We start from the raw sequence: 26,704 nt of genomic DNA, 5'->3' as shown, positions 1-26,704 counted from the left end.
GGCGAGCTTACGTCCGAGACCTACACGGAAGACAATATCTTGGCAGATTAAGTCATTATTTTTATTTATTTTTGCGCACAAAAACTATTCTCGTTACTTGGTCAAATTATTGTACAGCCACTGTAATGAGATGGACTTTGTAACGAAGTCTTTAGTGCCTTTTATGGGTCTTGTGAGTGGGTCAGTGGGAATGTACTGAATGCCAATGGAGGCCTTTTTGAAGCCTTTCTCAGCCATCAGCTTTCAACAAAAATATCTTCATTTGTGTTCCGAAGATGAACAAAGGTCTTACGGGTGTCCAACGACATGAGGGTGAGTGATTAATGAAATAATTTTCATTTTTGGGTGAACTAACCCTTCAAGGCCACTGCACAGACAAAACGGCAACAGATATTTTGTTGGGTTATCCTGTAAGAGTCTGTCTGAGATTATTTTTTGCCGACTGAACATGCTGAATCAGTGTTTGTCGGTTTTGGAACATCTGAGAAGTGACATGTTCTAATCTGGTGACTGTTGCCATTGGTCTGCCTCTGTTGTTGCAGTGTAATTGGCCTTTGGACTTTGTGTATTGTAAATGTACTCACCGAAACGGACAAATCTGCAGTTAATCCAGATTTTTTAAGGCTGGCAATAGATTTCATATTTCCCAGTTTCATTTCTCCCATTAGCAATTTCCCTTTCTCTGGTGCTGGCTTATTCACAGGCACAGTGGAGCTAAGGTTCTTCACCACTGCAATAACAATCAGAACAAGAACATCATTTGTTACTCTCATCTGTTTCCAGTTATGTTCTGATCATATCCACATAGGCTGATTACCATTACTCATTGTACTGGAATTAAGTCATCAAGTGAAATTAAGGAAGGATGAGTCAATGGTGACAGCAATGCCCACAAAATTCTCTCAGGATTGCAGAACATACACTTTCAGAAAAGCACTAGTGGTATTAAACAGTCCCCTTAGGGCTTTCTTACCTGTAGTGGCCATATGGACATTGTGTAAAATGTTCCCATGTGGGACAGAAGAAGGAGGTGAGGTGACCGAGGGAGTTGCGATGGAAGGGGGTGGAGGAGGTGAAAGAGGTGGAACAGGGTAACGAGCTTGAGGCGAATCTTCTGTCTCAGGGTGCTGGTGAAAAGAAAGGGAAAGGCACTCAATTGAATGTTGATACTACAGCCAGATACTAATGCCTTAAAGCACACTTTTCTGATTAAAGGCAAAATAACATGAAAATAATTGCTCTGTTCCAAAGTCTAGTGAGCTGCCCATAGAGACAGTTTAAAGGGTTAGTTCACCCAAAAATGAAAATTATTTAATTAATTACTCACCCTCATGTTGTTGGACAACCGTAACACCTTTGTTCATCTTCAGAACACAAAATGAAGATTTTTTTGTTGAAAGCCGATGGCTGAGAATCTGCTATCTGAAGCCCTTCTCAGCCATCAGCTTTCAACAAAAATATCTTCATTTGTGTTCCAAAGATGGACGAAGGTGTTACGGGTGTCCGACGACATGAGGGTGAATAATTAATTAAATAATTTTCATTTTTGGGTGAACTAACCCTTTAAGTTACATTCTAAAGTATCATTCAATACATTTCCGTACAGAAATGTATCAAAACAAGTTATTGATTTTATTATATCGATGGATTTTACTAAATATTTCTGTGCAATGTGTATTTTAAAGCTTAGCAACATGCTATGTCAAACTACATTGAAATCAATTGACAGACATGTTTTTTCTGTTTGTTTGGTTGATTCAATGTATAGCCTTTGAAATCAGTCATTTAAGAGATGCTACGTGGTTAAACCGCTACCTTAGGAGGCAGCTACCCATGTAGGAATTAAGCAGAGAAACAGCTCACTGAATTTTAGAAGAGAACTAATGGCATGCTTTGTCATTCATCATTCATCACTTACAAGGCTCACCTTAAGACTGTCCATGTTATTGTGTGTATTAGTGATCTGTCTGTAATAATCAGAGCTAAGTTGCCGGGACACCGCTGTTTTTTCTCTGAGCTCTTCCTCTATAGGACAGTTCTCTTCCAGAGGCTGTGCAGCTGGACAGAGCTGCAATACAATACAATACAATACTTAAATCATATAATGTTTATGAATTCAGGTAATGTGCCATCAAAACATTATTTCACGTAAACCTGTAAGGAAATGGAATAAAAGCCCAATTATTGTAATCTGATACATTGCACAGAAGAAAATCCCAATCATACACATGAAAAACAGCTATTTGTGGTCTGACTTTTGTGCATGGCTGTGGTCCGCATAGCTATACGTGAGCATTACAGTAAGAGGGGCCCTAGCTGGGGGGCAAAATAGTTGTACCTGAGCCCAACATCTAGATCCCACTTTACCAGAGGGAAAATGCAGAGTATATGGAAACATTTAGATCACCACTGATGAAACTGTAATATCCTAATGGACTCCATGCAGAATGCATATCAAATGTGGCTCTCAAAGGGCTCGCTGTAAAACACACACAGGCACGGAGCATCAAAGGGAACACTGATATGCCGCAGCATGCTATTTTGCTTTGTCTCTGCAAGGTGGTCCTCCCAATTTCCTCTGGCACGGCACTTTGATGTCCAAACAGCACGAAATGTGCTGTGACACGGCTTGGGCAAAGGCAGGAATACATTTCCCAGAAGTTGCACAATTCATAAATAGATACACTTTGGGAGGGGTAATGTGGGTATATGGGGCAAAACTACATTAGCGAAGTGGAATCTCTTTCCTTCATGACCTTTGAGCAGCAGTTCAGTTCCTCACTCACGATCAGGACGCATCTGTCTCTGCGTGAAGGTTTAATCAAAGCCAGTGGACACCATAGCACATTTGGTTTCCATCAGCTATCCTATTCTGTGGCTTATAGGCAGTGGATGCTGGAGAAACACGGTCCTCCCGTCCTCTCCTCTGCCTCATGAGTCACACAAACGCTGATCGAGCGAGTGAGACTACAGCAAAATCACCAAACCCACAGATCCTATTTGGTTGTAAGATATTGGAAATCCAGCGTAAAAGCAATTTAGGGTCTTTCCACTGGTTGCTTTGGACAGTTACTAGGGAGGGTGGAATACTCAAAGATAAAAAAAAATAGTTAAGATAAAAATTCTATTTGTATAAAAAAATTAAACAAATAGAAAGAATGGAATATTGGAATATTTCTCAATGTTCTGTTCTAATACATGAAATTAAAAAATGAGTGTTGTTTTAACTGTAAAATATTGTAAAAATCTATCTATATATAGCATTTTTACAATATTTTACAGTTAAAACAACACTCATATATATATATATATATATATATATATATATATATATATATATATATATATATATATATATATATATATAAAATATCTATCTATCTATCTATCTATCTATCTATCTATCTATCTATCTATCTATCTATCTATCTATCTATCTATCTATCTATCTATCTATCTATCTATCTATCTATCTATCTATCTATCTATCTATCTATCTATCTATCTATCTATCTATCTATCTATCTATCTATCTATCTATAGAATGTTAATAGTAAAGCTGCGTTTCAGGCAGGTTTTTGAGCCTGTAAGTTATGACTTCAAACCACAAATCATGACTTTGTACATTGTAAAAAAAAAAAGTCAGTAAATATATGGCACAATGTACTGTAAAAATATGAAAGAATTTTCCGTATTGTTTTTTTTTTTTTTACAGGTGTTTTACTTGTATTTTGATTTACACATTGCATTACTTTGTGTTTTAAGGGTTAACGGAAATTTCTGTAAAATTACTGGATAATGTACTGGCAGAAAATTACCAGTACACTTTCTGTTTTCATTTTTTACAGTGTAGCGTTCCAGGCTAAGTCACGCCAAACTGCCTGAGTGTGAGGAATTATGATAGCTAGATGTAAACAAAGCATGGCAGACCGTACGGGGCTTATGCTCATTTATTTACAATCATTTCCTTCGCCAAAGGTACTTGCTCTTTGCTTATTTTAAGAGAAAACAAAGGAAGAAAAACGGCGCATAAGACAAGAGAAGCTGTTGTACCTTTTATTTTACATTGACTTTCATAAACACCGCATCCGTAGGGGCTGCCATTGTTGTTTTGTGGGCTATGTCAGAGAGCGTAAAAACACGGGTTACGGGTTTCTGTACTATATACAGGAAAAATGTGTAAAAGATCTAACTGGGCATTTCATGTAATTTTACAGTAAAATGCTGTTGATTGTACAGTTTTTAGAATAAAAAATAACAAATCAATGCATAATTTACAGTCATACTGTAAACGGACAGGTTTTTTATTTAAATAATCATGTTTCTTAATAGTTTTTGTTATCAGCTATGCACATTTGGGTTTTACATTGAATCTTTTGTTTAATGAATGTTTCTTGCATTACTCAGTCATACTAGTACTTCCTGTGGAAAAGCTACTTGTGATGAACTTATTCATGATTATTCATGTGGCTTTCTCTTTTACCACCTGCATGATTATAGTGGTTGTCAGTATATGTTAACGGTACAAAACAGATTTTAGTAGCAGAGTGCATTGTTGAATTTACTTTTTTTTTTTAACTATATATTTTATACCGTAAAATATACAGACTGTTCTGTAAATATGTTTACATTTTTACTGTATTTAAAAAAAATATTATTCTGGCCACCGCAGCTGCTAATTGTGTTTTGTATAGACGACAGGATTTTTTACAGTGTAGGGTTAAACCCTCCACATATATCTCTGCTTGCTAAAGGAATCCAAGACCACACACTTGTGTTGACACATAAGCAATACATTCTATGTTAAATCACATTTACACCTTCAGTTAAAACACCTGATGAACATGTTTGACAGTTCTTGAATTTAGAGGACTGAGTGAAAACCGTCTAAAGTGTCTACAGCAGCAAATCCTGTGTGCTGTAAAGTTTATGTTAAAATGGAGAAAGGATGAAGAATGAGCTGAAGATGCATTCTTTCTATGTTAGCTGTTTTACATAGAATTCTGTTACTACAAAGAGAAAGCAAGCAAGCTCAGGTAAACTGTTAACTCAAGTTGTCATGCTTTGCAGTTTAAAGCTAAAATACAAATTCAATCAAGCATACTGTAAATAGTAATACTAAGAGTGTACAATGCACTGGTACCATATTGCCTACAGGCATTTACATTTAATGCTAAGTTTATCTTTAAAAATAGTAATAATTTATTAAATTGTACTTTGAAATGTAATCTCCTGAACACACATTTTACATACTATACATTAAATTGTTGCGATGCTTTAATTCTCAATTCTGGGAATTTTTGGGGGGAAAGTTTGGGGAAATTTTTACTTTGACAAAGTAGTCTAATAAATACTTATTGTAGCAGCCAGAATTGTTATATAGATGTACCACTAATAATTTACACTAGAACTAGTGAATAATAAACATCTACAGCGTGACTCTTCAACCAATTATTATTATTTTTAAAAAAAAATTATTCAAATTGTTTAAAAGCCCTAAACTGTAAAAGTTACACAAGCACAATAAAGACAATACAATATATTTAATTAAATGAAAGATGATAAAACTACAAAATGAACAATAACCATGCTGTGATTAAAAAACAGCATTATGAGAATATTTAGATCATATCAATTGAAAACAATTTTGCCACATTACAAAGGTTTGGAGACAAACCATGTCCTCAAATACAGCCATTCATGCAAAGATATGTCTGGAATTCAAAAATAATCATGCATTGTTCAAAACAGAAACCCACGTACATGTTGCATTATAAACAACATGTACGAAAACACAATAGTTACTTACAAACTAGCGTCCTCTTAATTGTAGCTGATATCCTTGCGGACAGCGCCTAATCACTCGATGTCACTAGAGAGTGACACACGGTGTGAACACCAAACCCCGAGATGTCTTGACTCCATCCACACCATCCTAACAACTGGCCATGGCCCAACGGACAATAAACAATAAACTCTGATAGGAGAATGCACTTAATAATTTAGACAGTGGATTGGGTAGCCGGCAATGCCACTAATGAACAAACCAATAGGCACAAGCGGGAAGAAAGCAGGAGACCGTCAAATCAGAAGAAACGGACAGAGACACTACACTGTATCTCTTTCATTCCGGTATTGTTGTTGTTTTTTGGGCTCTGCCATAGCATTAAACTGGGGACGTGGCCTTTCACACATCAACACTAATCAATGAAAAAGGCTTTGCATGAGGAGAACATTTCCATTATATGCTTAATAATGTATGCCCTGGAAAAATAGATGACAATGCACTCAGGTCAGTTAACTCAAGCGTCATAAAAATCAGCATGACATACAGGTTTCCTACATATTATTGCATTCAAGAATAAAATACATTTTCTGAATTCAAATTCAATATTCATTATAGATTCAAGAGTGACAGGGTGATACAATGGCCCTGATATCATAGTGCAATATAAAAAAGGCTTAATTTTAAAGGGGTCGTTGCATGCAATTTCAATTTTTTTTAACTTTACTTAGTGTGTAAAAGTTCAATGCAAATATATTGTCTTTTAAAGTTATGCCAGTTTGGACTACAACAAGCTTCTACCTGGGTTAGTGACATCATAAACCCTTAACATTAACCCTATGAACATAAACACTGCCCCAGATGTGACTTCTACCCGTAATGGTAAGGGGTGTGGCTTTTCAGCCAATAAAAATACAGGAAACTACATTTGGCCATCTAACCAATCTAAGACCATTGCGTTTTTCAGAGGGATGGGCTTTATAGAAGCAGGAAGCAAACGAGCCGTTCAAACGACAGTGGAGACAGCGGTGTGAATTAAAGTTAAAATATAAGAAAAATATACGGTGGTAAAAAAAAAAAAGTATTAAAACTTATTACTTTTTAAAAGTATTCAAAAGTATTATGTTATACTGCGCCCCATAAACACAACCAAGCCTAGAAAAAAAACACGGAACCACCCCTTTAAAGAATGCATTTCTTGAAAAGCAAACCTTTAGTAGCGTGGTATGATCTTTTCTTAATATTGCTTAGATTTTTTTTTTAATGAAGTTAAATATTTTGACAAACCTGCTTCACTGTTTTAAATATAAAAAAGTGCACCAAATCAAAGTCAAAGGGAGCTAAAAAGGTCATGTGGTCCAACCAACATGAAAAACATGCATATAAAACCCCTTAAAACAAAACAGGAAATTATATTATAAAAAGGACCCCGGCAGACTGTATACTGACCTGTGACTGCATCCGAAATTGCAAACTTCCCTACTACCGGTATATACTAGGCCAAACCACAGTATTCATAAAAGAGCAAAAAGTACAGAGATGACCTACTACTTCCAGCAAGAATCTAAATTGTGCATGATGGACCCTTTACTATCCCCTGAGACCACGGGAGAGGATTTGTGAATGGCAGTGAAGCAACATAAGTGACGCTGTCATATGATAATGCCAACACGACAAATGCAGTACATCCAGATTATATTCATACTACATAGGACATACTTTTTATAGCAGTCATGGAGTCATTACTTTTTTTAAATATAAGTACCTCCTCAAGAGAGTATGTGATTTCAGACGCAGCCCATGTGTCAAGTAGCCTGACAAACCAGACCCACATCAAGATGTTTGGTCTGGAAACTCACCATAGACAGGGCTCAATCCGAGGGGCGGGATAAACGGTTGTCTTTCAAACTCCCTCTGCACGCGATAGGATAGCGCTACACCAACCGGAGCAACGACGGTGAAGGGGAGCTCGCTGACTGATTAAACATTCGCCGTATCCGGTCGGCTAAACTCCGAACACATGTTCCCTTTTTAAGAATGACTTCAGTGCCGCTCTTTGTTCTTTTCTCAGAGGAAAGCTTAACTCCAAATCTTCCGGAGGCGCGGGCAGAGCTGATTCGAAAGACCGCCGCCATTCGCCAGTTTCTGTGTTACTAGAAGCACGCAAACGCAACTCGGCCGTCGTCATTATGGCCCGCCTGCCGACTCTATACACGATGTGATTGGGCCGTCCAGATTCTGAGGAATACAGATTAGATAGGAATTGAGAGTTGCTAGACCACACTTGCGGGCAAATTAAATTTGTTGCCGCTAGGGTGCGTCTAGATTTCTAGGCTATGTGTCAAGTACAAGTCAGATAAGCATTTTATGAAAACGCAAAGTCAGTTCAATTTGCATGCTTTTATGATGTGGAATACAAATACAAAGAGTAGATTTTTAAGAATTGGGCACGTTTTTGAAACCAGAGTTTTAAAAAATATTTTAAAGGAACACTGTTTTTAGAAATAGGGCTTATTCAACTTCTTTCCTACATTTAGATATGTGGGCAAATGCATTTGTCTTAGTCCATGCATTGTTTTGCTTCTTGGGCGGAGAGATCACACAACACATTGCCATAGCTCAACAGCCAGAGGACAGACGTGATATCTCTGCTCCCAAGTAGCAGTGCTTCGCCTGTGCTTCCCCATAGTCCCACTTCAATATCTGCCTAGGAAAACGCCTAGTGTTAATCTGCATCGCTATTTGTACTCGTTGTGAATACATAGGCCACAAGAAGTAATAAGGTGTGTTTTTTTTTTCTAAAAACAGTGGACTGTTCCTTAAAAATATGCCATTGACCCATGTGCTTTTTAGAAATTTCAATGGTGATAATATAATAGAATTAACCCTATAAAAATACAGTAAGTATAACTGCTCACAGTAAAATACTATAGTATTTAGCAGAAATAAATCATGTTTCAGATTTAGATTTTGTTGTTGATATCAAAGGCGATTTGTCAAGGTTAGGTTTATGTTAGGGTTACCCTAAACCTAAACTAGGCTATTTTGCTAACACATTTTTAGCAAATACATTTTTTGAGTTGGCATAAGCTAGTAAAAATAGACCATGCCCTACATCCAAATATAGGCTACTTTGCAATCATACAATATGCAAAAAAACAGCAAGTCAAATAAGGAAAATGTTCGAATATGATATAGTAGGTAACAATAACCAGATGACCTTCTGCATCTACTGAGTGTGAAACCAATGGACAATTCACTATCCCATAAGGCCACAGGAGCTGAGAAGCCATTAGATTCAAAGTCCATAAACATGCATGTTAAGTGTTATAAGTGCCAAGAACATTAGTATGTCAAAATAACATAAGTCAAAAAGAACAATGGCAAGATGACAGATGCAAAATTGCCAGAGAAAGTGTTCATTCTGTGCGCATTCATTAATGGCCGAGTAAATTCTACATTAAATACAGAGCTTATGAAAATACAAGAATTCAAGATGCAAAGTCCTTATGTGAAACGCATTAACAACTTGTGTAAAGTTCATGCTGATATTAATATATTTCAGTGTTTGATTTTACAGAGGACAAACAAAAATGGTACTGTATTGGGGGCAGTTGATGCACATCTGCAATGTACAAACTGCTTCCCAAAGCAAAACGACTTGAGAACAACCATTGAGGACAAAAACTGAAGGAAATTATGAAAAGAAGCTTTCTTATAGCAAACACTGAATCTGCAGGTGCACCAAAAGCATGTACCAAGGTTTATGTGTGTGCACATTCTCAGTTAAGTGGTAAACACGCTGTTCCGTGTGTAGCGGACTAGTAAAGGTCAAAGCAATCAGAGCATTCTTGAGATATGACTGAACTTTTGATGAGAAACACGTTGAAAGATCCTTCTCATGGGGGTAAGCTCATAAATAATAGCTCCCTTATCACCCCCTAGTGGCCGTTTAGCACTGGCATTTCTATAAAGGCTTCCTGCTGATCCAAACGCTCTAAACATTTTTATAATGCTTGAAAGCACCTGCAATAAACAAACCGCAGAGCTGCACTGAACATCACACTAAGAACATTTCCCAATCTAGAACAATTTTTGTTGTTGTACTGAAATAAACCAGAAGAGACACATTTAATACAGCTGGCCTCTTAATTCCCTGCCCGAATAGGATGGGAGGAAAGCATACATGCGTGTTGTAAAATAAACCCTTGATCTGTTTATTTGATTGCAGCTGTCTCAGAGAAGGCACTCACACTTTGAGCGGAGGGCCGTGCTCAGGGAGGGTGACCTCTTTGGGATGAAACCAAAACATGAGGAAATACCATGCACGCAACTCTCTGGCCAGCAGCCCAAACAATCCATTACAGGCACCGTTAGGAAATGAGATGGCCTGTCCTGAGCACTCTGAGGTGGAATAAAACCTTGTGAAGTACATTGCAACTTACAATACTGTAAGCGGACCAGGAGAAATAATGCTGATATGGACCATACAGAGTCATTTCCAGAGGGAGGCCTGGGAACCATTTTGGGGTCTATGAAATATAAGAGAGGGTAACACTTTACTTGAAGGGGTGTGCATAAGACTGACATGACACCTTCATAATCATGACATGACACGTGTCATGAATATGAAGGAGTTTTTATGCATGTTTATGACAACTGTCATTAAGTGTCATTCGCTTAATTATGTCATTTTTAATGCAATGATGACATTTCGGAGTTGTCTTTGTTATGACAACTTGACATAAACCAATACATCATAACCTGTCAGTGTCTTTGTCATGACAACTTGACATTACCAAGACAACATAACCTGTCATAAACAGACATGAAATGACATAGCAGATTAATTATCAAATTTAAGAAACTACTTAGCTTTTTGGGTTTACATTACATTAGTTGCTAGGCAACGTGGGGGAGAGGACGCTGGCGTTGTCTGTTCGCCGCTTCTCCACCCACAAATCATGTTAACTTTACTATTAAATTTAGATTTTATTTTATTTTCTTATGTTTGTGACTAGTCTAACAGAGCTACTATTGGGACTGTTGCTGATTGCTGGCAGCCACTGAGAGGACATTGTTTGCCGTTTTTTCACCGCTTCTCTTCTGTTTTTGTTTGAATTTGTGGTTGGTTTTGGTTTGAAGGACATTTGATGTTGCTCGCTGCGGCTGCTCTCTCTTCTGGGTGTCGGCTGCTCACTGGTGGTCTCCCTCGGGCTTGAACTGCATGGTGGCTGAAGTTTGCACCAGGCTAGCGTCATCAGCGTCCAGCATGATGTTGAGATGTAATTTTTACTTGTTATTCATGTATTGTTATTTTTTCCCTTTGTTGCACTTTGAGATTCTTCGGAATGAAAAGTGCGTTATAAATAAAATCTATTATTATTATTATTATTATTAAACTGTCATGTGGTTGGTTTTGACATTGGCTGTCATTAGGCTATTATAATGTCATGATTTTTTTATAAATTTAATTTGTCATTTACATGTCATTAAGTGTCAATACTCTGTCAAATTATTTTATAACATTGTCATGAATATATTTCTTGACCTAAACTACAGTGGTACAAGTTGAATTTGTCATTAACATGTCATTAAGTGTCAATACTGTGTCAAATTATTTCAAAACATTGTCATGAATATATTTCTTGACCTGAACTACAGTGGTACAAGTTGAATTTGTCATTAACATTTCATTAAGTGTCAATACTCTGTCAAATTATTTTATAACAGTGTCATCAATATTTAGCTTGACCTGAAATATGGCATCATAGAGGAAATCGTACAGAGTCATTAAAAACTATTAATATAACTCAAAATGATAGAGTGTCATAGACATATACACCTATATGATGATGTCTATGGTGGCACCACTGGTTATGTGTACGCTGTAACAGTTGTTGACAGAGCCTCAGTCAGGTTAGTTTGTTTAGGTGTTTAATGTCAATTTAGTTTGCAGTAAAACAATGAACAAGTAAAAACAATTCACAACAACGTTATTTTGGGTTTAATATACTTTATTTAAACTTTCGCTCACTCTTTAACGAATAGTTTGAGTTTATTCTTACCATTCCGTTTGTTATGGTGGAGTCTCGTGTCCTGGTGCACCGTCAAAAGGGGTTCGGGCGGAAACGTTGGCCCTATATATAATGTTCCGGCCTAGGCTCTAGCCGCATCCATTCCTTGTTCAGCCTGGGGTGGGGCTCTAAAGACTATTTCTCTTATTTTTATACATCGGAAGATAATTTATAAAGTGAAGTCATTTGACAAAGTGTTATTTTCTGTGTTTGTTTATGTGTGTATATGATGTTGATATATATATATATATATATGTTTATTTTGTGTAATGGCCATTATTTGTGTACGTGTTTTCCCCTTTTTGCGTTAATTGGTGCTGGTCACCTGTGTATAAATTCATGCCTTGTGTTTTTAAGAGTCAATTCTGTGAGAGGACAGGTCTTAAAAATTAAATGATTGATTTTATTTCTCTAACTCCTTTTCATATTTTTAAGACATTTGAAATTGTCTATTATCTAACCTTCTGTTGAAGCTGGTGGAGGAAACTAAAAATAAAATAAAATAAAATAAAACATTGTGACCTGAAAAATATTAATGATGCTGTTATTAAAAAATTATTTGACAGTGTATTAACAACTAATTACATTTTAATGACAAATTAAACTTTTGCCACTGAAAAAAATTTATGATATTATAATGGCCTCAGTCAACATCAAAACCAACCACATGACAGTTGAAGGTTAACCCTATAAGCTAAGTAAGTTTCTTAAATTTGATAATCTGTTATGTCATGTTTATGACAGGTTATGTTGTCTTGGTAATGTCAAGTTGTCATGACAAAGACACTGACAGGTTATGATGTATTGGTTTATGTCAAGTTGTCATAACAAAGACAACTCCGAAATGTCATCATTGCATTAAAAATGACATAATTAAGCGAATGACACTTAATGACAGTTGTCATAAACATGCATAAAAACTCCTTCATATTCATGACACGTGTCTTGTCATGATTATGAAGGTGTCATGTCAGTCTTATGCACACCCCTTCAAGTAAAGTGTTACCTAAGAGAGTGTCCATGATAAAGAAAAGCAAATGTTTTTGTCTGGTTTAAACAACATGCCAAGTTCTTAGACATTTACTTTTTGTATTCCTGCAGGTTTCATGGGGTTTAGAGAAAATCAATAAAAGGTTCCATTTAAAAACTCTAAAATGTCAAGTAAAAAGTAATAACATATTTTCCTTAAACAGTGAATTCATTCATGTGAGTATACACACAAGATGTATACATTTTATTTTATTTATTTTGTTTTTTGTTTTTAAATCTTTTCAGGAGTTTTTCAGGAGTCACATGGCATTTTACAACCTGGACTAACATTGCCTTGTCGTAAATAAAGTCAAATTATTTCATATAAAGAAGTTCGTTGACCTTGACTTATGAGGGTCTGTAGGGGTAGATATCATTTTATTTATTTGTTTTTTCTGTTTGTTTGTTTTTCATTATGATATCAGTTTGGGGTTGGTAAAAAATATTACGCTCACTAAGGCTGCATTTATTCGATTAAAAATACAGTAAAATCAGTAAAATTGTGAAATATTATTACAATATAAAATAACTGTTTTCTATGTCAACATATTTCATCATCAAAACAAATTATAACTAAATATAACAAACGTATTCCTGTGATGCCACTACTCGAGTGCTTTAAAGGGATAGGTCACCCAAAAATGAAAATTTGCTGTTAATCTTCTCATCCTCAGGAAATTAAATATGTAGGTGTCTTTTTTCTTCAGTAGAACATTAAAGAAGATTTTTAACTGATCGTGCTCCTTGGTGATTCATAAAATGCAAGGACAATGGTTACGTCACTTCGAGGGTCACAAAAATATATCCAAGCAAAACAAAATTAATACCTGTGGCTCCTGACGATTCATAAGGAGGCCTTTTGAAGCGAAACGATCGGTCTGTGCAAGAAACTGAACATCATCTACAACATTATTACCTGTAAACCACAGCTTGGGCAAACGGTCCTGAGTGCATTCAGGGCAGTGTGCAGCACGATCTTCCTGTCACATAATGACATGAGTGTTTTTTTTTATACATACAACAGAGAGGGAAGACTTGTGTGTTGTATTGTTTATCTAAGTGGTACTTGTGCTTATCCTGGATGCTGCAACCTATATAAAAAGTTAAGATTACATCTCAATCTTTTCAGATTCTCAACTCTTGAGCTCATTATGCGTCAGGAAGCGACGTTCCAGCCTGCCATAAACACGCTAAGAACATTATTTATATATATTATTTACTGACCAAGCTAGGTGAGATTTTGAAACAGTAAGAGAAGACACCGATAACATACTTTTCATGTATTTGGCAAAAAAGGAGAATGCATATTGCTATCTCTACAGGAACTTTTTAGCACACAAAGCCAGCTTCAGTGTAATGTTAGCTTGTTTATGCATCCGCGTGAGCACGAGGGTGCGAGAGGCAAAAATTACGTCAACGCGGAGTGCGTGAGACCCCATTTCGCTTGCCGGTGTGGACGTCAAATTTTGTAACTTTGCGTGCTGCTCCGCAACCAAAGAGGCACGAGTTCCAGGCGAATCTGGTCGAGCATGACGTTTCATCATGCCTCAGTCTGCGCATCGAGTAAACAAAAGGGGGTAATCTAGCGCTCAGAAAGCGTTCCACCCCTAGGGGCTGCCATTGCTAACCAAGCCATCACCTGCAATTAGCATCCCATTGACTCCCATTCATTTTTGAGTCACTTTGACAGTGACTAACTTTACATCTGAGACGTTTAAAGACTCCATTTGTCCATTGTTTATTTCTAAAGAAACACAACAATGCATAAAAGGCTCCTTTACCTTGTATCTTACACTATCGCCCCACAGAAGCTGTTTTTTGTAAAAATAGGCTAACGATTGCGTCATAACCAACGTGACTCTGTCGCACAGTTGAGAAATTACCGTATAGACCTGAGGAGACGCAGGTCTAAAATATTTAAACAACGTGATTCAGCTTTCACTTTCCACAACTACTAGAAGACCTACAGCTGTCAGACAGGAGGCTCGCGTCACATCTACGTCGTCAAGCTCAGTCTGAGCCTGCGCAGTTCGCTCAGCCATCAGGAAGTGAGTGCCCCTAGGTTGACTTCATTATTTCGCCGTTGACGTCAATGGGATCGCTCAGTCCATTTCTTTTACTGTCTATGAGTAAACACCTCCCCAAAGAGACGAGGCATGCACGCAGTCAGCGAGAGAGACGAAGAAAACAAACATTCAAATGGATTTTTTGTGTTGTTACTAAAGGACGTCTTTGCATGTACGCTTTGTAAACACTGAGGCAGATTTCTGCCTACGTCTATTGTGACTGGCAAGCCATAAAGCAGCACAAGATGAGCAATTTAGGTTAAAATGAATATTAATTAAAAATATATATATATATATTTAATTACCAATGGTTTCACTAGATACGATCCTATTCCTCGTCTGGGATTCCGCTGAGCCTCTGAAGCCCTTCGAAGCCTAACTTACAATGAGCAATACATTTGTTACAGTATTTATTCATCTGTGTTAATGTTATAAAAGTCCAGCTGTTCATTGCTTGTTTGTGACATTCACCGTGCAATAACTAATGTTATACTTTTGTATACTTTTGATTTTAACAATGTATTAGTAAATGTTGAAATTAGGATTAATAAATACTGTAGAATTATGAATGTTAGTTACACTCTAAAAAATTCTGGATAAAAAACAACCCAATGCTGGGTCAAATATGGACTAACCCAGCAACTGGGTTGTTTTAACCCAGCGATTGGGTTGTCTTAAGCAAATATTTAACCCAACTGCAGGGTTAAAACAACCCAATCGCTGCGTTAGTCCATATTTGACCCAACATTAGGTTAAAACAACCCAGCATTTTTTAGAGTGTAGGCTTTTTCAAGCCAACTTAAAGTTTTTCTACTAACTTTACTCATAGTTTTAGTGTGCTGTGCTGTTTTTTCTGCTCATTGTTGCTCTTGTCACTTTGGAATGACACCTACTTATACATTTATTATGGGATGTTAGACATCAGCAGTCTCACACACACACTTTCATCTGCTGATTTATGCCAAAAACATACTTTATGCATGCATACACACTAAAAGATTCTGGGTAAAAAACAACCCAATGTTGGGTCAAATATGGACTAACCCAGCAATTGGGTTGTTTTAACCCAGCAATTGGGTTGTCTTAAGCAAATATTTAACCCAACCGCAGGGTTAAAACAACCCAATTGCTGGGTTTGTCCATACTTGACCCAACATTGGGTTAAAACAACCCAGCTACTGAAACTACTGAAACCTTATAGCACAAGTGTTACTACCATTTCTTATTATTATGTTGAAAATACAGGTCCTTCACAAAAAATAGCATATGTGATAAAAGTTCATTATTTTCCATAATGTAATGATAAAAATTAAACTTTCATATATTTTAGATTTATTCCACACCAACTAAAATATTTCAGGTTTCTCAAAAGTATCTAAAAAAATTAGCATATCATGAAAAGGTTCTCTAAACGAGCTATTAACCTAATCATCTGAATCAACAAATTAACTCTAAACACCTGCAAAAGATTCCTGAGGCTTTTAAAAAACCCCAGCTTGGTTCATTACTCAAAACCGCAATCATGGGTAAGACTGCCGAACTGACTGCTGTCCAGAAGGCCATCATTGACACCCTCAAGCGAGAGGGTAAGACACAGAAAGACATTTTTGAACGAATAGGCTGTTCCCAGAGTGCTGTATCAAGGCACCTCAGTGGGAAGTCTGTGGGAAGGAAAAAGTGTGGCAAAAAACGCTGCACAACGAGAAGAGGTGACCGATTCCAGACCTTGGGGGACCTGCGGAAGCAGTGGACTGAGTCTGGAGTAGAAACATCCAGAGCCTCCGTGCACAGGCGTGTGCAGGAAATGGGCTACAGGTGCCGCATTCCCCAGGTCAAGCCACTTTTGGGCTACAGAGAAGCAGCACTGGACTGTTGCTCAGTGGTCCAAAGTACTTTTTTTTCGGATGAAAGCAAATGTTGCATGTCATTCGGAAATCAAGGTGCCAGAGTCTGAAGGAAGACTGGGGAGAAGGAAATGCCAAAATGCCTAAAGTCCAGTGTCAAGTACCCACAGTCAGTGATGGTCTGGGGTGCCATGTCAGCTGCTGGTGTTGGTCTACTGTGTTTTATCAAGGGCAGGGTCAATGCAGCTATCAGGAGATTTTGGAGCACTTCATGCTTCCATCTGCTGAAAAGCTTTATGGAGATGAAGATTTCGTTTTTTAGCATGACCTGGCACCTGCTCAGAGTGCCAAAACCAATGGTAAATGATTTACTGACCATGGCATTACTGTGCTCAATTGGCCTGCCAACTCTCCTGACCTGAACCCCATAGAGAATCTGTGGGATATTGTGAAGAGAAAGTTGAGAGACGCAAGACCCAACGCTCTGGATGAGCTTAAGGCCGCTATCGAAGCATCCTGGGCCTCCATAACACCTCAGCAGTGCCACAGGCTTATCGCCTCCATGCCACGCCGCATTGAAGCAGTCATTTCTGCAAAAGGATTCCCGACCAAGTATTGAGTGCATAACTGAACATAATTATTTGAAGGTTGAATTTTTTGTATTAAAAACTCTTTTCTTTTATTGGTCAGATGAAATCTGCTATTTTTTTTTAGATAGAAATTTTGAGTTTTCATGAGCTGCATGCCAAAATCATCAGTATTAACACCATAAAAGACCTAAAATATTTCAGTTGGAGTGAAATGAATCTAAAATATATGAAAATTACATTTTTATTAAAAACTTTTATCACATATGCTATTTTTTTAGAAGGACCTGTAGTTGCACTGCTTAATATTTCTGTGGAAAATGTAAATGATACATTCTATTCAATATTCTATGATGAATATTTTAAATGTCTTTACTGCAACATGTGATCTTTTTAATAGGTCCTTAGCTTTTCAATAGTAGAGTATATTGGTTAAACTGTATATAAGTTTTTATTTTGCAAAAATTATGTCTTTTAAAACAGATGAACCTGCTTGAACAGATGTGTTACCCTTGGTTACAGTGGAAGGAGAGTGACAGGAAAAAACAATCAGATGCACATTTTAAGCCAACAAACATCCTGTTCTCCAACCGATTTGATAGATCAAGTATCTCTTTCCAAGCATTAGAATGGTAAAAACCCTGAAACCCAACCCTGTGGATCCCATAACCAGCTCAGCCCCCGGCCCTCTACCTGAGCTAGGCGGCTGGTGAGAAGGTAACTGATACACCCCCAGCACGTGAAGAGACTGCAGCATCTGATGCTTCAACAGCCTCCCTTTACTAATTAGATCTCTATTGTTGGGACAGGTCAACTTAATTTTTGACGTCTAGTGGCGGCTCAAGCCTCACATCGATGTAGCAGCAATTAATTGCTGATTTATTCATGCCCATGTTGACAGGGAGCTTATATTTCTGCATTAGAGCTATGGAAGAGTGTGAGCAAGGTGATTGGAGACAATATCATTAATTCTGTGAAATCTCAGATACCGTAATTAAAATTTAATGAAACTTAATTGAATTCTTAATTGGCTTTAATTCATTTTTAACCTGGTCACATTTCATGGCTTCAAGTCTAAGAAATGGATTTGTTTTTGTTTTGTTTTTATACTTATAGTACAATTCATATTAAACATTCACATTTATAATAAAGAGCTTGCGTTATAGCTCCAGTCCAACTTGGAAAATGGTAAGAAGAAAAAGAATGAAAAGTTTTTTGTTTTTTTTGTAGGTTCAACTAGCTAATCTTCCATGAAAATCAGCTTGTATTGTCATACATTTGTCAGTTATATTCTTACAGTTCAACAGCTGAGTAACCAATATAATCCATAGAGGTTTACATAACATAAATTTATGGCCTATACCCTATACAACATGTTTACCTAACGAAAATTAATATTCAGCTTCTCTAAAAATTTTCATATGGATTTTAGCTCAAACATTCAGTATTAGCTCGTTAAACGTGTTTTATCAGCTAAGCAAGGTATGTTGGAGGAAATCCAAGACAAAAACTTGAATGGGAACAGCAAAAACAGCTGCTATTTCTACCGACCATTAACGCAGATGGACATTTTCAACCCCGAAAAGAAAGAATGCACAGTTGTGAGATACAGTACAGTAAATCACCAGAACAGCAGAATACCCCATAGACTGATCCATCAACTTTGTGCTCTAAATGTGGAATTAATTTATTTTCCTATATGGTTCAGTCGTTGTGCCCGCCCCAACAGCACTACTATGTTCACCGTTGAAATATTTATGACTTAAATTGAGCAGCATCTTATTTACACCGTGAAACAAGAAGGCTGAAAGGCCATTGAGGCACACCGGACACAAAAGCCTCTTCTTAGAAAGTGGGCGCTACATGACACCTCAAAAGTTATTTTCACAGACACTCTTGATGTGATTGGATATGTCAGTCAGAACAAATCAGAAAATCTCAATGCAAAAAAACAAACTGACCTTACAAGGCAAATTAAATTAATGATCCTTTTGCATTTTGAGTTTATGTCACTTTATGAAAGATCTCTAATCCTCTGAAGCATGACATCTGCAATACATACAGTTGCAAGAAAAAGTATGTGAACTGCTTGCAGAATCTGTGAAAATGGGAACGATTTTAACTAAATAAGAAGGATAATACAAAATGCATGTTATTTTTTGTTTATTGCTGTCCTGAATAAGATATTTTACATATTTTTTTTACATATAGTCCACAAGACAAAAAAAAATCTTGAATTTGAAATATCGAGCCTGTTTAAAAATGTATGAATCATTGATTCTTAATACTGTGTGTCATTCCCTGGATGATCCACTGCTGTTTTTTTTTTTTTGTGGTGGTTGTTCTTGACTCCCTTGTTTGTCCTGATCAGTTAAACTGCCCAATGTTCTTGAGAAAAAGTCCTCCAGGTCCTGCACATTTAGTTTTCCAGCATCTTTTTAATATTTAGAACTCTCTCCAGCAATGACTGTATGAATTTAAGTTCCATATTAAAAAAATTCAATAAAAAAAATATTTTAACAAAATAAAAAAAAATGTGGACATCTTCATCCTGTTCAAAAGTTTTAACACCCGGCTCTTAATGCATCGTGTTTCCTTCTGGAGCATCAGTGAATGTTTGAAGGTATTTTTTTTTTTTTTTAAATAGTTGTGTTTGAGTCCATACATTTTTCTCAGTGTGAAAAGATGGATCTTAAAATCGTACAGTCACTGCTGGAGAGAGTTCAAATATTCAAAAGATGCTGGAAACCTGAAGAATGTGCAGGACCGGAGGATTTTTCTGAAGAACATTGGGCAGTTTAACTGATCAGGACAAACAAGGCTCATGAACAACCATCACAAAAACAAACAAAAAAAAAAGCTGTGGATCATCCAGGGAATGACACACAGTATTAAGAATCAAAGATTCATAAACTTTTTGAACAGGGACATTTTTATAAATTGTGGACTATATTTAAACATTTTTTATGTAAAATGTCTTATTCAGGACAGTACTAAATAAAAAGCAAAACATTTAGTATGATCTCTTTAATTTTGTTAAAATTATTCACATTTCCTGCACTTTTTTTTTCTTGCAACTGTGTGTGCGTATATATATATATATATATATACCATATAGCATATACATATACCATATAGCATATACCATATACACTCAACTAAAGGATTATTAAGAACATTATCTCATTAATCCAATTATCCTGAACTCCAACATGAATTTCAGAATGGGAAAGAAAGGTGATTTAAGCAATTTTGAGCGTAGCATTTGCAGTGTGGATTTTCACTCACAACTATTTCTAGGGTTTACAAAGAATGGTGTGAAAAGGAAAAAACATCCAGTATGCGGCAGTCCTGTGGACGAAAATGCCTTGTTGATGCTAGAGGTCAGAGGAGAATGGGCCGACTGATTCAAGCTGATAGAAGAGCAACTTTGACTGAAATAACCACTCGTTAAAACCGAGGTATGCAGCAAAGCATTTGTGAAGCCGCAATATCCACAACCTTGAGGTGGATGGGCTACAACAGCAGAAAACCCCACCGGGTACCACTCATCTCCACTAAAAATAGGAAAAAGAGGCTCAAATTTGCTTGAGCTCACCAAAATTGGACAGTTGAAGACTGGAAAAATTTTGCCTGGTCTGATGAGTCTCGATTTCTGTTGAGACATTCAGATTGTAGAGTCAGAATTTGGCATAAACAGAATGAGAACATGGATCCATCATGCCTTGTTACCACTGTGCAGGCTGGTGGTGGTGGTGTAATGGTGTGGGGAATGTTTTCTTGGCACACTTTAGGCCCCTTAGTGCCAATCGGGCATCGTTTAAATGCCACGGCATTGTTTCTGACCATGTTCATCTCTTTATGACCACCATGTACCCATTCTCTGATAGCTTCTTCCAGCAGGATAATGCACCATGTCACAAAGCTTGAATAATTTTTAAATTGGTTTCTTGAACATGACAGTGAGTTCCCTGTACTAAAATGGCCCCCATAGTCACCAGATCTCAACCCAATAGAGCATCTTTGGGCTGTGGTGGAATGGGAGCTTCGTGCCCTGGATGTGCATCCCACAAATCTCCATCAGCTGCAAGACGTTATCCTATCAATATGGGCCAACATTTCTAAAGAACGCTTTCAGCACCTTGTTGAATCAATGCCATGTAGAATTAAGGCAGTTCTGAAGGCGAAACACAATATTAGTATGGTGTTCCTAATAATCCTTTAGGGTAGTGTATATATTCTTTGTATTGGTACTTGAATACCTTTTGTTTTAACAAATTAAGTCAGATAAAAACTCAGTAGAATAGGATTCATTGTGCAATTATTAATATATTTTATATAAATAACTGAAAATACATCCACATTAATTTACACCGTATATTTGTTCAGTAGAAATGACAATGGACATTTCTATCCATTTCTATTCCATTCATTCATTCATTCATCCATTCATCCATCCATCCATGATTTGTCACTGATATCAGTGTTTCCACAATTAAAACGAGCAGCATGAAATTTCAAATAATGCCAGTGTCTCATGTGTGCATAATGCAGATTTAGAAAGACATTTGAAACAATAATTCCTAAACCTGATTAATCTGATTAACAGAAGTAAGAAATAACCCTTACATTTCTCTCCACAGAGCGAAGGTATCTGGCACACTCAAAGTGGCCGTTGTATTCAGCCAGATCAGCAGCCGTAAATCCATCTATGTCTCTTTCCTTTGGGCTGATCTGGTGACCCAGGAGGATTCGACAGCACTGGAAAAATATTACAATTAATAACTAATACATACAGAGCAATGTTATAACTGTAATTCAAATTTAAAATGCGTAATTAACATCAGTTCTATTTTAGACACCACACAATACACAATACCCTAATTTAAATATACCTCTATCTCCCCATTCTCTGCTGCATCATGAAGAGGAGTGCCACCCCAGTAATCCTTCTTGACCTTTGATCCCATCTGTAACAATGTCTCCAAGATGCGATGATGCCCCCCACTGGCAGCAAAGTGTAAAACTGTCGCCCCTTCATTATCTTGACTAGACAGACTGACGTCTGTGAAGGACGCCTGCAAAAGACCAAACAAGTATTGTACATTTGTAGTAGATCTTTACTACAACATGATATCAAAGCGTATATGTGTGTAGGTAAATGTATAACCCACCAGCCATACCACCAGTACATGGTGGCCCATGTGAGCTGCAGCATGCAGTGGCGTCATGCCATCTTGGGCTCTTAGATGTGCGTCAGCTCCACAGTCTCTCACAAGATACTCCACAACATGCAGATGTCCCTCCTGGCAGGCCAGGTACAGCGGCGTGGCACCCATATTAGTCTGTCGATTAACAGACCTGAAAAGAGGTCAATTTAAATGTTCATTCAAAGCATAATTCGATATTTCAAGTGGGTTTTTAAGGGCTGATGTGAATCTCACACTAAAAGATATTTCTGGGTAAAATCTCTCTCCACTATTGATATTCCTGTGTCTTAATCAATGGATGACATTCATTCCTCCTTCAATCCACCTCTGTGTCACTGGTCATCTCGACCTGTGTTGCCGACGACCTGAGATTCACTCATTGGATTTAATCAGGATTCAAGCATGTGCAAAGGAAATCTCTATGTGTTCTGGTGAATCAACTATTAAAGCTAAGGGTAAATAGAGCGAAGGAATTTAATGTCTACCACTGTTAAAACAATTACAGTCTGGATATTAATCACTCAAATGCAAAGTTCAATAGAGCTGTTCAGTCATAACAAATTTGTAGGCCAACTCAGAATGATAACTCACCATAGGTTCCCTCTGGAGTATTTAGTTTTTCTTTCAGAATAGCGTTTTTTTTAGCAAACAGTGTTTTTGAAAGAAGTCTCTACTCACCAAGGCTGCATTTATTTGATCGAAATACAGTAGCAACAGTAATATCATGAAATATTATTACAACTTATATTAACCATTTTTTGTGTAATTTTATTTTAAAATTACATTTGAATGAGACATTTATAAATATCCCTTGAAAAAATTTCAGTATCATTACTTCAGTGTTTGGTGATGAATCTGCTTATTTAGTGCTCAAGATACATGTCTTACTAAATATACTACTTTCTGTTTTATATTTATAATTTTTTACTGTTCAAAGGGATAGTTGAATAGGATAAAATGTTGTTCCATACCCACAAGACTTTCATTCATCTTCATGAAGATCTTTTTGAAATCTGAAATCTGAAAAGCTCTCTGACCTCTCTATTAACAGCTACGTAACTAAAACTTTGACACTTCACAAAGTTCATAAAGATATCGTAAAAATAATCCAAATGAATTGAGTGATTAGTCCAAATTTTATGAAGAGACTCGATCACTTTATAGCTTTAGTTTAAAGATCACGTTAAGCTAAAACGTGCTGCGTCACAAGAGAATGAACCTCAATGGTTCTTGCAGAAGCTCAAACGTGCTGCATAAAACAAGAATGAACTTCGTTGTTTTTTTGGAAGCTCAAACGTGCTGCGTAAAATGAGAATGAACCTCATTGGTTCTTGCAAAAGCTCAAACGTGCTGCGTAACACGAGAATGAACCTCATTGGTTCTTGCAAAAGCTCAAACGTGCTGCGTAACACGAGAATGAACCTCATTGGTTCTTGTGAAAGCTCAAACGTGCTGCGTAACACGAGAATGAACCTCATTGGTTCTTGTGGAAGCTCAAACGTGCTGCATTACACAAGAATGAACCTCATTGGTTCTTGCAGAAGCTCAAACGTGCTGCATAAAACAAGAATGAACCTCGTTGTTTTTTTGGAAGCTCAAACGTGCTGCGTAACACGAGATTGAACCTCATTGGTTCTTGAACATAAGCAAACATGCTTGAGTTTCTTTTTACCACAACTGATTTGTTGATTAATAAAATCAGATTTCATCAAATTTCATTTGTGTTTCAAATATGAACGCAAGTCCTGTGACAACATGAGGGTGAATAATTATTGATATAATTTTCATTTATGGGTGAACTATTCCTTTAACATTTTTGGGTATACTACATAAATCCTTTTTTTTTTTTTTTTTTTTTTGATTTCTTTAATGAAAAGAGTTTGAAAGCACAGCATTTTTTTGATACATAACAATCTTTTGTAACATTATTAATGTTTTACTGGCAATGTAATGTAGCCTTACAAAATAAAAGTAACACATTTAAAAAAGAAATAAAATAAAAAAATCTTGGAAATTTATATTTACTAAAATTTGGAATGTTAGTGTTGTGTCCTGAATTGACCCTGCAGTAAGTCAATGAGCAAATGCCTGTTTAACCATCACAGAGTGGTACAAGGTCATTTTACAACCTTCACACACACCCCATGGAAGAAACTCTCAACCTTCACCAGAACAGCAGAACACCTAAAGCCATTTAGAAAATACACCTCTTTCACTTTTATTTTAAATAAATAAATAAATAAATAAAGTATAATAAATATATTCCGGTTTCACAAACAAGGTTTCACTCTTTCAGAAGCAATTGACTCGCTATCAAGAAATTTGGAACTTGATTTAAACCAATAAATAAACATATAAATAAAATGTTGTCCTATTCACTAAGCATGTACATTCACATCTATTTGGAAGTTGCATTGCTTATTATACAAAGCGCTCAGGACTTTGGGTTCAGTAACAGTGAGAAGCAGTTCAGACAGTTCACCACCAGTATGTTGTGACATGTGACCGACGGGGTACATCCATTATACACCAGCTCACGGCTTCTCATATGGGATTTTCTAACCCCTGAGGCTAATATATGCATTACCCTGGCTGTATATGTTAAGTTTACCTTATCCTATACACAAAAATGCTTCTATTTTGTCCTGACCATGTCACTGTGTATCAGTAGTGATCAACGCACCAAGTATCTATACATGCATGAGAAAAAGGGAGAAAAGAATGCAAGATAACAATCAACTTGGGGGTCGGAACTTAATTAGTTTGGGGATCCCTGGATCATTTCAGCTCAGTTTCTCTTCCTCCATCACTTATCATTAAGCACAAATGGACAACGGGCTAGTAATGAACAAACAGAGGAAAACCAAGTTTGCATGTAAAAAATTCCATTTTGGTTGTTTGAGCAATTATCGCCTTCGAAACCATATCTAGCTAAATGAGACTGACGAAGCACCTTCGAGTTACTTTGGTATCAGGGGTGCATTATGTGTGACCTCATTCTGCTGAGTAGATCAGGACGTGTCATTCTTCCATGTCACATGTTTAATTCCCGTTTCACCACCTGAGCAGAGCATGATACTCAGATTTCCAAACACATGGATGAATAACATGATAGGTTGTATACAGTTTTTGTTTTTATTGTCCTGTGGTTTCGACAAAAGCTAGTTTGGTCTGGACAAGACAGAATAACCAGAATTATAACTTTCACAAGAATTCATAAGTCTAATTTAGTACACACACACACACACACACACACACACACACACACACACACACACACACACACACACACACACACACACACACACACACACACACACACACACACACACACACACACACACACACACACACACACACACACACACACACACACACACACACACACACACACACACACACACAACATTTGTGTAGAAACAAATTTCACTGTGAAATCGCTAGTAAATTTCACAATTAATTACAAAGAAATGGCAAGTTACACATTGAATTAAATGTGAAAAATTATTGCACAGCTCTGCGGAATGCTTGATCCTGACTTGTTGATCACGCGTTCCAGCGGTATGTTATTCCTAGTGATGCCAGCGGTATGTTATTCCCAGTGATGCCAGTAATTTAGTTACTTAGTAACGTGTAACTCTAATCTGACTACTTTTTTCCAGTAACAAGTAATCTAACGCATTACTATTGCCAAACCAGTAATCAGACTAAAGTAACTTATCCAAGTCACTGTGAGTTACTATTTTAGTCATTTTCCTTAGTAAAAAATAAATACATAAAATTGCGCTTTCTTCTTGCGTCTCAAGTATTTTTTCAGGACTTATTTTTTTAATTTCAACTTAAAATGTCAGGAGATACATTGTTGACGTTACTGTTAAAAATGCACTTCCAATAAAGTCAGTGTTGGCAAAAACAGTTGTCATTTCTGTGCTGTCGGCAACTGCTGAATGTAACTAATAAAGTAACATGTAATCTTACTTAGTTACTTTTAAAATCAAGTAATCTGTAAAGTAACTAAGTTGCTTTTTAAAGGAGTAATCAGTAATCAGATTACTTTTTCAAAGTAACTGTGGCAACATTGTTTATTTCCAGATAACAACCGCCAA

The 26,704-nt window shown here is 36.8% G+C and overlaps 1 protein-coding gene across 3 annotated transcripts in view; it reads right to left on the bottom strand.

Moving 5' to 3' along the window:
• Positions 1–23,122, bottom strand: part of LOC137094220 (kelch-like protein 30) — a 32,758-nt gene extending 9,636 nt beyond the window's left edge. The window contains exons 1-6 of one of the 3 annotated variants that reach the window (XM_067459596.1): positions 22,563–23,122; positions 22,284–22,466; positions 22,018–22,149; positions 1,928–2,068; positions 974–1,127; positions 585–730 (exon numbers count right to left, since the gene is read on the bottom strand). In XM_067459596.1, coding sequence (XP_067315697.1) covers positions 585–730; positions 974–1,127; positions 1,928–2,068; positions 22,018–22,149; positions 22,284–22,466; positions 22,563–22,727 — 921 coding nt within the window. In that variant the 5' untranslated portion in view covers positions 22,728–23,122. Of the gene's footprint in view, positions 1–584; positions 731–973; positions 1,128–1,927; positions 2,069–7,644; positions 7,956–22,017; positions 22,150–22,283; positions 22,467–22,562 lie in introns of those variants that run through there. The other 2 variants (XM_067459597.1, XM_067459601.1) reach the window with 2 other exon arrangements.
• Positions 23,123–26,704: the final 3,582 nt, after the last annotated feature.

Source organism: Pseudorasbora parva, chromosome 12, assembly GCF_024679245.1.
Source record: "Pseudorasbora parva isolate DD20220531a chromosome 12, ASM2467924v1, whole genome shotgun sequence".
NCBI lineage: Eukaryota > Metazoa > Chordata > Actinopteri > Cypriniformes > Gobionidae > Pseudorasbora > Pseudorasbora parva.
Note: the sequence above shows the minus strand (reverse complement) of the source record. Positions and strands in the feature narration are given on the sequence as shown.